Raw genomic sequence first — 13,688 nt, 5'->3', positions numbered from 1 at the left:
ATGTGTGCACGTGCCCTAAGTCAAAACAAAAACAAAAACAAAAACAAAACAAAACAAAAAAGGCAATAATGTACCAAATGTACACTCTCTTTAAAGGACTCATTTAGTTTTCAATGTGGTTGTGAGCTCAAGAGTATGATGTAAACAGTACTGAGAAGACATCAATATTGGGAACCAGCAGTTAGCGTAATGGCTATGTCGCTGGACTCCCACGTAGTCGACCGCGGTTCGCGTCCCAGACCCGGTGGCTTAAAACTCACGCCAGGCGTGTGTGTGTGCGTGCCCAAGATCCCGAGAGGAGAATGGAGGAGAAGGGATTGCGGCGTGACCATCCCCCCTGGGGAGTGATTTCTCGCTTTCTGTCTCTATGTCTCTCTCTGTCTGTCTGGCGAGCGCACGCGCCCTACAGTGAATCTCTCCAAAAAAAAAAAAGACATCAATATTAAAAGTAAAAACTAAATTACATCAAACAAAAACCATGCCAGCAGGAGGCATGGAGATTAAGGCCTCTGAATCCCACATGGCCAACCTCACAGTTTCAGGCTCAGACCAGCAGCTGGAGAATCACTCGGCACATGTGAATACGCCCCAAACCAGAGAAGAGAACAGAGGAGATGGAGTTGCTGTGTGACTATCCCGTTTAGGGAGTAGAGAACAGATTACGCAAACGTAATCCTCTCTCTCTCTCTTTCTTTTTTCCTTTCTCTATCCCTCTTTCTCTGTGGAAAATTAACATGCCCCATTACAAACTAAATAACAAGTCCTAGAAACAAAGCTTTTTTTTTTTTAAATGTAAAATTTAATCTGTGTCCCATTGATAACATACAAGGTGCTATGAAATCATTCAGAAATCACCGAATGTTACCAGTTAAACCAAAGACACACATATAGAAATAAGAAAACAAAAAGCAACCAAGAAAATGACCAACTTAATGCTAGGGACAGAAATACCAATAATAGCATTGAATGTTAACTTTCAGGATTCAAACGGCAAGATCGACAACGGTAACACTGCAAATTCAACAGAAGAGAGATTAATTACATAAGACCAAACTGGTGAAATAAAATTTAATGACTTTTGAGTAAATTTAATAAAATTTAATGACTTTTTCTTTACTATGCTTTGTTTACCCAATGTAACGATTTTGCTTCTTTTGAACTGTTGATAGATTTGGCAATTTGTCAGAATTTTTTTTCCTTCTTCTTTGTTTCTTTAAATGGAAACATAAACTTATCTCCCTCCCTGACCCCTCTGGAATTGAAAAATATTTTGGAGTATTCTTATTTTGTGTCAGAATGGCTATTTTTATAAGTTCCGTAATATCTGTTTCCTTGAGTCAGAAATTGGAAATACTCGTTATTGACAGAGATTTGACTGGAATGTCTTATCTGAAGATTAAATCAGAAAACTATGGAACTAAGGAAGATTTCAAGTAAACCAACAGAAGCTATTGGAAAGATGGCCTGGCACTGTAAACAGTTCATCCTGGTAGAGAGGTTTAGAGAAAAGCTATATGAATAAATTTGTACCATAAAATCACCTGGACTTTTCCAGGCAAGCATTGTAATCAGCAGAGATTGGAAAAGAGCAACCACAACCAGAATATAATGATGAGGAAGAATTTGAAGGAAGAAAAGGAGACTGATCTTTGCTAGCAGATGACATATCACAGAATACTAGGTAGCCAGGGCTGAATTGAGAAGGTTTATCTGTGAATTGTGTGAAGAGTGTTTGCTTTTCAACAGTTTGAAACCATAAAGTCTCTGTTGTTAGTCACAAACAAAATTATCACAAATATTACAAACATTATCTTTAAAATTAGGTTTTCTGAAAATTTGAAAGTTGTTTATTAACTGTCAAGAGTATAAGCAAAAGTTTTTGATATTTAAAGTAAAGGGTTGTGAGTAAATGTAAAAATAAATAAAGGAAAAATATAAATAAAAGAAAACAAAATAAGTATTAAGTAAATGCCATCTATTATTATTTCCCTCCAGATTATTAAAACAGGCTCTTTACATATATATATATATATATATATATATATATATATACACACACACACACACACACACACACACATATATATATGTATATATATAATCACAGAATGAGAAATAACAAAACAGGAGAAGGAACAGGTCATTTAAATAATATATAAAGTAGAATGTCTGTTTAGGTAAAGAATCGATTTTCTCTATGCTACAAAGACTCTGCTGTAGAAACACAAGGGGAATGTAATGATAATTACTGGAAATGGATGGTCAAGTGACATGGCCTTTCATATCATTTATTATACTGACATTCCATACTGGATATTAAACACAAAGTTTGCATGGATTTTGAAACATCCTACGAATGGCATTTTTTACGTCTTTATTCCGAAAGCTGTAGATCAAGGGGTTAAGCATGGGAACCACCAGAGTGTAAAACACAGAGGCCGTTTTATCAGTATTGAAAGAATGAGCAGATTTGGGCTGTAGGTACATGAAGAGCAGCGTTCCGTAGAACACCACCACCACAGTCAGATGAGACGCACAGGTGGAGAACGCCTTCTTCTTCCCCTCTGCAGACTGCATTTGGAAGATGGCTAAAAGAATCATTACATAGGACACCAACACTACCGTGAGGGAAGAGATCAAGTTAAGTGCAGAAAAGAGAATGATCAACAACTCAATTTCTCGTGCATTGGTGCAGAGCATGGTTACCACGGTGGCGTTTTCACAGTAGAAATAACTGATGATGTTAGAGCCACAAAAGTTGGATACAAAAATCTTACTAGTGATCATTATAGCCTGAAAGGTGCTGTAGATGTAAGGAATACCCACCAGCACAAGACAAAGTCTCTGAGACATGATGACGTTGTAGAGCAGAGGGTTACAGATGGCCACGTAGCGGTCATAGGCCATGGACGACAATAGGAATATTTCACTGATAATGAAGAATAAGAAGAAAGCCATCTGTGTGGCACATGCACAATAAGAAATAGTGTTTTGATCCACAACAAAATTCACCATCATTTTGGGATATATGACTGTAGAATTGCCAAGATCAATGAAAGCCAGATGTCTGATAAAGAAGTACATAGGTGTGTGGAGGTGGGAGTCGAGCTTGGTCAGAATGATCATGCCCAGGTTTCCCAGCACTGTCAGCAGATAGATGACGAGGAAGACCCCAAAAAGGGGAAGCTGCAACTCAGGCTGATTTTCCAAATCCATGAGAATGAATTCAGTTGGCACTGTCTGGTTCTGATGGCCCATGGTGTACAGTGATTCCTCCTGGGAAGAAAGAGAGACTTATGGTAACTTTTGTTTAAAATCACTCAGCAAAATTAAAATCGTTAATGACTGAAAGGGCATTGTTCTTCATAATAAGGGACAAATGATTTCCAATCTAATTCTAAAATTAAAATGAATAAGGAAATCTTTTATTTCCCAGAAGAAGCACTCTATTTAATATGCATGTACTATTTGTTATGACAGAATGTGCAGAAAGGATTGTGGTATGACCATCCACTTGGAAGTTGAGTTCTTACTTTTCCTCTCACTGTCTCTGTCTTTCTCTGTCTCTGGCTAGTGTATGCTCCCTAAACCAAAAACCTCTAAAAAAGATAATAAAAGGGACCAGCAGTTAGAATAATGGCTATATCGCTGGACTCCCACGTAGTTGACTGCGGTTCAAGTCCCGGACCCGGTGGCTTAAACTCACGCCAGGCGCGTGTGCGTGCGTGCCCAAGATCCCGAGAGGAGAATGGAGGAGAAGAAATTATAGTGTGGCCATCCCTCCTGGGTGGCGATTTCTCGCTTTCTGTCTCTCTGTCTGTCTGGTGAGTGCATGCACCCTGCAGCAAAAACCTCTCCAAAAAGAAATAAATAAAGAAAGAAAGAAATAAAAGAAATCAGTTGGATAAAATGCAGGACACAATGGTTATAATGGTATCCCATCATTAGCCTCACCGCTTTCAGGTAGCCACTCTGGAAACCTACCTCAAGGTCACAATTACACCTTGGAGCAAGTGCATCTCACAGCCATGGTGAGATAGGTTGGTTCAATCCCAGGAATCTGCTCATTGCTTTATATGTTGCCTTTTGACTCAGGGAATAAGGAGACAGAGGAAGCCAAGACTGGAGAGTAGTGAGCCACTTCCAATACTTAGTCCTAGACAGAGCTTTCTGCTATTCCTTCATTGACTCCATTATGCTTTAATAGTCTTGTTCTTAATCACTAATAAAATTATAAGACTACTTTTGAAAACAAGCTTGTTATAATTTTATGGTTATAGAGGGCGCTAGCATAGGGTTAGACCAAAGAATGTGAGATACGTTGAACTAAGAAAAACAATTCCAATTTCAGTACCAATCTTGTTGATTGCCAGTGGTTTATTCCCCCCACCCTTTTTAGTGTTTATTAATGCCATCTTGATTTTTAGCATCAGTTACTATCTCCCTCTGAAGATATCAATAATTTTATACTATCCAGTCTTTTGCAAAAAAACGTACCTCAGAACTCTTTGAACAATCAGAGAGCTACATGCTATCTATAATCTATGTCCTTAAAAATGTTCAAATATAACTGTTCCTACTTACCTTCACTGAGAACCGACCTTGGTTTTCTGTTGTTTGAATCATCATGGGTCGTTTCAGAATGGATTTAAGTTTTTTTCCTTTCTCCTGAGACTCATGATGACTCAGAGATAAACTAATTGCCCATGATTATTTCAGGGTGAGTACCTAGCATATCTGTTAATTATGCCTAGAATATTCCATTAGGAAAAGTGCAGTGTGCCTTAGTCTTACTAATTAAATAAATTATGCAATGTCATTTAACAATGAAATCATAAATACATTTTTTCAACACTTAAGTTGTATAACATCAAGCTCATATAGGTATTACACACATATACTCAATAAATAAGTGAAAGAGTGACTTTTTATATGAATAAAAAAAGGAGGCAATATTTGATAACACAATATCCATTGGTGAAAAGTAATTTGATTGCAAATATAGTTTCACTGTTTACATACATAGGTTGACCAATGGCTGTGTCTTAGGACTTGTTTCTGTCAACAAGCTGTTTTCAATGTATCCTTTAATTCTGAGTGCTCACAATGTACCCTTTCACTCTCCCTAAAATGTATCCATTGGCTAGGTATTCTTTATTTGTGTTCTTCAGGATTTATCTTCATTTTTGTTTTCAAAAATGTTATTTGGATATCTAGTATTCATTTACTTTCTCTTTACATGTTTGGATTTCTTTTAGACTGTTTGATATCTGGCATTATTTCTAAAATAAATTTTGAAAAATATTCTGGCCAACATTCTTTTCCCTTGCTTTTCTTGCTGTATACTGGATCTTGTTTCCATTTGAACCAACAATGCAATGTAGGTGAAGTAGTTTGTTACTGATCTACACAGCATGGAACCAATTTTGTTTGTTTTTGTTAGGAATTTGCTTCTATTTTCAGCATCATCCTGGCTAGTTTACACAGTGCCCTGTTTAAATTCAGTCATCTGTTTAGTTTTAATCTCAGTGGATAATCTCCTGTTGACTTCATTTATTATATTTCCATGGGTAATACCATATTTTTATCCCCAGTAGTCCCATTTTGTTTAATCTTTCATCTCTTTCTTATAATTTTGTTTTCACTGTCATTCAGAATATAAAGCAAATAACTAAGTCCTTGCCTATCAGTTATAACACCACTGTCCTTTCAGGATTTACTTCACTTGTATTCTTTGTCTTTATTTTTCAAAGGGAGTTTTTGACTTAGGACACATTAACTCACTGGGCTGGGAAGAGACAGGTACAGTGAGAGGATAGTGAGAAATTATTCCACTGGAAGAAGAGGGCTATGCTGCAATCCCTTCTTCTCCATTTTCCTCCCAGAATCTTGGCACACATGAAAATGCCACTGCCGAGATTTTAAGTTATCTGGTCCAGGTTTAAAATCACATTTGGCCATGTGGGAGTCCAGTGATTTAACCTCTATACCATCTGCAGGTCCCAATTATAATCTTGATATGCTCACGTGGTTCTGGTATGTGTCATGTCTCTTACTTTTAATAGGTTGCGGCATATTTTAAAATTTATGCTAATGAGTGTTGTGTTTTGTTTTGACTTATTTTCCAAAAAGAATGCTAAATGTTTACAACAATGATATGTTGACTCTATTTAAGGGTAGTTGACAGTTTCTTCAAGGAGCCTAAAGGAAACACATGTAACATTGAAATCTCTGTTAGGTCCCTGGGGATTACATGAACGCTACCTTCTGGTCTTTGAAATTTTGAGGTCTTCCTGCCCTGTTTGATCTCAGGAAAATGCTAAAATTATAGTCATGATTTTACCAGATCTGGACACTTAATGTACATATACATGATGTAGACTTTAGCCACAAACTCAAAGGAATCTTGTAAAGGAGAGAAAAAATGGTTACCAATGGTAACACAAAGATACATCTTACTAGAAACACATAGCGACATGCCAGGAGCCTGTGATCATCATCCATTACTGATTAGGTGCATGGAGGCCAGACAAGGTGAGGCAGCAGGTACCCAATGACCCACAATGCTGAGTATAATCGTCAGAGAGATCAGAACGGGGAATTCTGTGATAATAGTAGAAGGACATCCGCCACCTCAGTCCCAGCTTGTTAAGAGTTTCCAGCAGGGGACCAGCAGTTGGTGTAATGGCTATTTCACTGGACTCCCTCCCTCGTGGTTGACCATAGTTCGAGTCCCAGTCCTGGGTGCTTAAACTCACGCCAGGCATATGTACATGCATGCCCAATATCCTGAGAGGATAATGGAGGAGAAGGGATTGTGGTGTGGCCATCCCCCTGGTGGTGATTTCTCCCTTTCTGTCTCTCTCTGTCTTTCTGGTGAAATGTTTGCTGCTTTGTGTGAAATCATTGGATCTGTAAGTCCAGTTCTCTGTGAATACAGACCTGCCCTAAGATGCAGGGGGAAAAAATTACACATATAAAATAGGAAAAGCAAATGTCTCTCCAAAAAAAAAAATAAAGTTTCCAGCAGATGCTCTGCAATAAATCTCTCCTACTCCTATCTAGTTCCTGGTGGCCAAAGGGGAAGGGTGTCCAACTTTTCTTCTCTAATACCTAAGGAAGGCACCTAGTGAAGGTTGTTATCTTCCCTTTTGTCATTCCCCATATATAGATAAGAATTCAGTAGGACAGGATGTGTGGTCGATATCATGATTCCCACCAAAGGAACAACCTAGTAAGGCAGATTATCCAAATATGGATGCCCTTACCTTCGAAGTCCACACTGGCCACGTGAGGAGGTCATCAAATACCTCAAACTCCTTCCCCAAGGAGAGGCACCTAAGTTCAGTTTGAAGCTATTAAGATCCTAACAAAAGACTCTGCTCCTATTGTAGGCCTCACATGGATAAATATTTATGACCCATTCTCACAATCTAGTCATGCCTCACCCCCACACCCACAGTAGTAGACCTTCTCTAACAGCTGCCCAAGGACATGCCTCTTTATGCCTCTTTGGTGAGGGTATATATTTCTTTTTTATTAAAAATCTTTACTTTTAAAATTAAAACTCTTTTCCTATTTTATATGTGTAATTCCCCCCCCCCCCCCTGCATCTTAGGGCAGGTCTATATTCACAGAGAACTGAACTTACAGATCCAGTGATTTCACACAAAGCAGCTCGATTCCTCCATCTCACAACAGGAGACCTTTGAGAAGGCCCTGGCTCTGTGTCTTAGCACTCCCTATGATCTTGGCTGTCTGAGTTCTGGTGTAGGAATGCAGCCTGATGACCTCGTTGTGAGTCTGCCACTTTTGCTCTGTCTGTCCCATGGAAGAAATGTGAAAATAAACTTTGAAAAAGTCCTCTACTTCAAAGAAATCTATCATCAGAATTTATTAAACAAACAATTAAAGCACAAAGAATGGGGGCCAGCAGATGGTATACTGGTTACGTTCTTGGGCTCCTGCATGGCCGACTGTGGTTTGAGTCCTGAACCTGGGGACCAGGAAGTTACTTAGGGCACATGTATGTGCATACCCAAGACGGTAGAGAAAGGAGAAGGGACTACAGCAGGGCCATAACTGCCAGGGGGGATTTCTCACCTTCCCTCTCACTGTCTAGATCTCTCTCTCTCTCTCACTGTCTAGATCTCTCTCTCTCTCTCTCTCCATTCAGTAAGCACACACACCCTAAGGCAAAACAAACCAACCAGAAACAATGAAAAAGCAACATGCCGAATGTATATTCTCTTTAAGAGACTCGTTTCATTTTCAATCTGGTTGAAGTTCAGCAATATGATGAAAACATCTGTACTAGAAGTCAAAACTAAACTACATCTTAAAAATCCTAAAACTAAGCCAGCAACTGGATGGAAGTTAAGGCTGAATTCCTCATGGCTGACCTCACAGTTTCAGTCTCAGACCAACAGCTGGAGAGATCACCTGGCACATGTGCAAGCATGCCAAAATCCTAAGAGAACAGAAAAGATGGAGTTGCTGCATGGCCCTCCCATCAGGGGTTATGAGACAGAGTACTTAACCTCACTCATCTCTTTCTCTCTCTTGCTTCCTCTTCCTCTCATTCTCTCTGTGTGTAAAATGAACATGACCCATAACAGCTAAATAATAAATCCTGGAAACAAATGTTTTTTTTTATGTATAATTTAATCTGTGTTGCATTGATAACATGCAAATTTCTATGCAGTTACTCAGAAAACACAGAATAAGATATTTGGAAGTGAAAATGTCTTTTAAATGATTTGTAAAGTAGAAGGGTCCGTTTGGATATATACAAGGTAAAGAATCTTATTGTCTTTGTGTTACAAAGTGTCTTTGCAGTGGAAAGAAAAGAACGCAATGATAATTATTGGAAATGGACGGTCAAGTAACATGGTCTTTTAGGTCATGTATATACCAACATTCCCTACTGAACATTAAACACGTTTGCATGGATTATGAAATAGCCTTCGAACAGCATTTTTCACTTCTTTATTGCGAAAGCTGTAGATCAAGGGGTTAAGCATGGGAACCACCAGAGTGTAAAACACAGAGGCCGTTTTATCAGTATCGAAAGAATGAGCGGATTTGGGCTGCAGGTACATGAAGAGCATAGATCCGTAGAACACCACCACCACAGTCAGATGAGACGCACAGGTGGAGAACGCCTTCTTCTTCCCCTCTGCAGACTGCATTTGGCAGATGGCTAAGAGAATTAGTATGTAGGACACCAGCACTACCATGAGGGAAGAGATCAAGTTAAGTGCAGAAAAGAGAATGATCAATAATTCGATCTCTCGTGAATTGGTGCAGAGTTTGGGGACCACAGGAACATCATCACAGTAGAAATAACTGATGACATTAGAGCCGCAAAAGGTGGATACGAAAATCTTACTAGTGATCAACACAGACTGAAAGGTGCTGAAGGCGTATGGAAAACCCACCAGCACAAAACAAATCCTCTGAGACATGATGACATTGTAGAGCAGAGGGTTACAGATGGCCACGTATCGGTCATACGCCATGGATGACAGGACATAGAGTTCACAGATGAGGAACATTAAGAAGAAAGCCATCTGTGTGGCACATGCATAATAAAAAATAGTGTTTTGATCCACAATGAAACTGACCATCATCTTGGGATATATGACCGTAGTATTGCCAAGATCAATGAAAGCCAGATGTCTGATAAAGAAGTACATAGGCGTGTGGAGGCGGGAGTCCACCTTGGTCAAAATGACCATGCCCAGGTTTCCCAGCACTGTCAACAGGTAGATGATGAGGAAGACCCCGAAAAGGGGAAGCTGCAACTCAGGCTGATCTGTGACACCTGTCAGAATAAATTCAGCTGGCACCGTGAGGTTCTGGTGGCCCATTGAGTGCAATGATCCCTCCTCAAAAGAAACAGAGGCATTCAGATAAGCTTTCCGTTAGAGTCATCCAAGAAAATCACAAACTTTGAAGAGATGAAGGATGTTGTTCTTCCTAATAAGGACTGAATAACTCCTGCATCTCATTCTGTTACTAAAAAGTGCTATGAAGCCTACTTTCCCAAAGGAGGCATCCATAGGAAATGTGGGTTCTTATTACAGGATAAACTCCTAGAAAATCAGTCATCAGAGCACATGCACTGATGTGAAGAGAAAAACATTGGACTCTGTTTCCTCTGCACAATGTGATCATAGGTTATTATTAACACTGCCTTTCCATTGCTACTGGGAATTCTTGTAGAACATGGGATAGCCAAAAACATAGCTTGAGATAATATGAAGTTGATGAAATTTAGGATTCAAGTGTCTTATTTTCACTTTCAAGTCCTGGGATCACACTTTGGCAATGTACTCACAGAGAAAGACATTCTTGTCAAGGGGATAAAGGACACAGGATTTTGCCCTAATCTGTTTAGCCCAATATTCCCTTTCTATTGTGATTTAACTGACATCTGGGTGCATTAGCCTGTCTTGGCATTTCAAGGTCCAACTAAGCGGAGATTGGGTTAGTGATTTTTTTTTCATAGTAACTAGTCATATTTATTGGTTCAAAATCAGTCACATTTGTCATTTAATACTGGTAAAGGAGTCTCTCATAAAAATGCTTTCACTCTACATGCAGAGGTGTGTAAAGTTTTCAATACAATTATTAGATTCACAGAATCAATTCATTCATCAATTATTAGATTCATTCACAATTATTAGATTCATTTGCATTATAAATTATTAGATTTATAATGTGTTGGCCATTAATTGTTTACATGTAACGTATGTTTCTATTCCGAACCCATATTTACATTTAAGCATCAAGTTTTCTGAGTAATTTTATTTCTTTTCTCAAGAAAGAAAACTCCTAGTCAGTATACGGTTCAAGACATGGAGAAGATGTGGTTGGTCCCCTGCTGAAACACATGGTTTATATCAATATAAGTGGGCTTTTATGATTTGATTTCATATCTTTATATGCTCTTTATTATCACCAGGAAAATAATAGGCTCTATAAAGCCTTTTCATTATTTATCATATTGGAAATCGCAAATCAATAACTGTCAAGTCCTTTGTGGAGTTTACGATGGAAGATTTAGAGTACATAACCAAAATTTTAAGAAATGTCCGCAGGCATTACAAATAAGCCTTGCATTTATTAAAATGAGCATGGAAGGAGGGAGAAACAAAGAGAAATTGAAATGTATTTACCCTGATCCGTTTGGGGTCTCGTCATGCACCATTCAGTTCCTCTTCAATGGGCATCTGTTGCTCTGTAATCTTGCTTTTTCAGTTAGAGGAGTAATAACAGTTTAAAATATTTTGTTGGAGAAAATACGGGACAGAAACATTATAATGGATTATAAAGGTATTCCACCTTAGCCTATACCATTCTCAGGTAGCAACTCTGGAAACCTACTTCAGGGGTCCACGATTACACCTTGGAGCAACTGCACTCCACAGCCACTGTGAGACAGGTTGCCTCACTCCCAAGAATCTGCTCTTAACTGTCTATGTTGCCTTTCCTTTTTGATTGAGGGAAGAAGGAGAGGGAACAGGGCCAAGACTGGAGGGGAGTAAGCCACTTTCAGCCCTTTTTCCTGGGTGGAACTTTCTGCTATTTTTTCATTGGTCCATTACACCTTTCTACGTCTTTTCTCACCCACAAAAATCCCCAAAGCCTTCTTTCTTAAAAGATGCTAATTTAGAACTAACACAGTGGAACTTACTGCTGTTATAGGGTGGGATTTCAGAATGGAAGATACACAGGACTGAGAGAGGAATTCAAAATTTCAGTTCCACTCTGGCTAAATCACGGTGTTATTATTTTGCCTCTCTCTCTTTTTTAGTGTTTATCAATTTCTTCCCATTTTCACATCAGTTATTGTCTCCTCCTGAGGATGTCACATACTTTCAGCCAACCCTGTCTACTGTGAGAAAGAGTATCTCTGAACACTTCTGCTTATGTTATGGGATACAAGTTAGTTGTCACCAGGTAGAGCTACATATGAGGGCAGATAGTACAAGAAGTAAGCCCAAGAGTGACTGAAGTTTCAACCTTTAGACATGCTGATATCACTCAAGAAAAATTGTGGGTTCAGAGATGTCTTGCATAGTACAAGGCCCTTCAAGATCTTTGATGGTGACCCTGTTCAAGCTGTCCGCCCTGAGAAATGTTCAAAGATCAGTGTTTCTACTTACCTTAACTGAGAATCTACCTTGGCTTTCTGTTTTTTAAATCCTCATGGGTTGTTCCAGAATGGATTTAAGGTTTTTCTTATTCTCATGAGATTCGTGGTGACTCATAGATAAACTAATTGTCCATCATTACCTGAGGGAGAGTGCCTTGCATATCTGCTAATTATTCTTCAAATATTCCATTAGGAAAAGCATTATGTGTCTTAGTCTAATTAAGTAAATAAATGATGCAATATCATTACAGAATAGAAATCATAATTTTACCTTCTCCTGTGGCAGGAACTGGAATTGGCTTAGTGTGTCAGGAAAATTAATTGAGGAGGCTCAAGAAGGAGGAATGTGAAGAGACTTTACCCAGCATGATATGCACCTCAGTCCAGCCCAGTTGAGACCACCATACACATCCTCATCAACAGATAATAGACCTTATCTATGTCCCATAGGTGTCTTACCTCTCCATTCCCCCCCAAAAAATTTCTATGCTCTCTTCCTCTCTCACACTCTGTTTCTACTTTGTCTCTAGTGTCTATTACAATTTTTAATACTTTTATGTTCTCCAATCTTTCAGTCTCTACCACAGAGTGCAGACACTATATGTTAAATGGAGACATGCAATGTCTTGCTTTCATAGCCTGACTTACTTTACTCAGCAACAAATCTTTCTTATTCGTCCACTTTCTATAAAGTCTCTTCACAATCTAAATGATGTATAACAATTTAATGTATTAATAATAATAAAAGTATATATTCCTAAGTATCTTATACTTTTTGTGACTATGGTAAATGGAATAACTTTTTTCAGTTCTATCTCAGCCTGCCGGTTGTTCAAATATAGATATGCTATAGATTTCCATATATTAATTTTGTATCCTGCAACTTTACTGTATTCATGCATTACTTCCAGAAATTTTTTCATGGAAACCATTGGGTCTTCTATGTATACAATCATATCATCTGTGAATAGAAAGTATCGCCTCTTCTTTTTCTATTCAAATGCATTTAATTTTTCCTCTTTTCTGATTGTGTTGGTGAGGACTTCCAGTACTATATTGAAAAAGAGTGGAGAAAGTGGGCATCCTTGTCTTGTACCTGTTTTAGTGGAAAAACTTTCAGTTTTTCTCCATTCAGGATGATGTTCGCTATGGGATTTTCATAGATAGCTTTTATTGTTTTAAGAATTGACCCTTCTATGCTGATTTTGCTGGGTCTTCATCATGAAGGGATGTTGTATCTTATCAAATGCTTTTTCTGCATCAGTTGATATAATCATATTGTTATCTTTCTTCCTGTTAATATGGTGTATTACATTTATAGTTTTGCATATGTTGAACCAACCTTGCATTCCTGGAATAAAGTCTACCTAGTCATAATGTATAATCTTTTTTATAAGTTACTGAATATGATTTACTAGTATCTTGTAGAGAATCTTTGTGTCTATATTCATCAGAGATACTGGTCTATAGTTTTTCTTCCTTGTCCTGTCCTTATCTGTTTTAAGGATAAGGGTGATAGAGGCTT

At 38.3% G+C, this 13,688-nt stretch overlaps 2 protein-coding genes across 2 annotated transcripts; both read right to left on the bottom strand.

Annotated features, from left to right (window-relative positions):
• Positions 1 to 2,316: 2,316 nt before the first annotated feature.
• On the bottom strand, positions 2,317 to 3,258 carry LOC102486429 (olfactory receptor 8K5). The gene has a single exon (XM_006148754.1). It carries the CDS (start codon positions 3,256 to 3,258, stop codon positions 2,317 to 2,319), a length of 942 nt encoding a protein of 313 aa, XP_006148816.1.
• A 5,675-nt stretch (positions 3,259 to 8,933) lies between these two features.
• On the bottom strand, positions 8,934 to 9,896 carry LOC102486004 (olfactory receptor 8K5). Its single transcript, XM_006148753.2, has one exon. It carries the CDS (start codon positions 9,870 to 9,872, stop codon positions 8,934 to 8,936), a length of 939 nt encoding a protein of 312 aa, XP_006148815.1. The 5' UTR covers positions 9,873 to 9,896.
• Between the last annotated feature and the right edge of the window lie 3,792 nt (positions 9,897 to 13,688).

Source organism: Tupaia chinensis, unplaced genomic scaffold (assembly GCF_000334495.1).
Source record: "Tupaia chinensis unplaced genomic scaffold, TupChi_1.0 Scaffold000242_1, whole genome shotgun sequence".
NCBI lineage: Eukaryota > Metazoa > Chordata > Mammalia > Scandentia > Tupaiidae > Tupaia > Tupaia belangeri.
Note: the sequence above shows the minus strand (reverse complement) of the source record. Positions and strands in the feature narration are given on the sequence as shown.

Excerpts from the sequence above, each read along its gene's own strand:
- LOC102486429 (XM_006148754.1), bottom strand. The coding sequence starts at position 3,258 with ATGGGCCATCAGAACCAGACAGTGCCAACTGAATTCATTCTCATGGAT.
- LOC102486004 (XM_006148753.2), bottom strand. The coding sequence starts at position 9,872 with ATGGGCCACCAGAACCTCACGGTGCCAGCTGAATTTATTCTGACAGGT.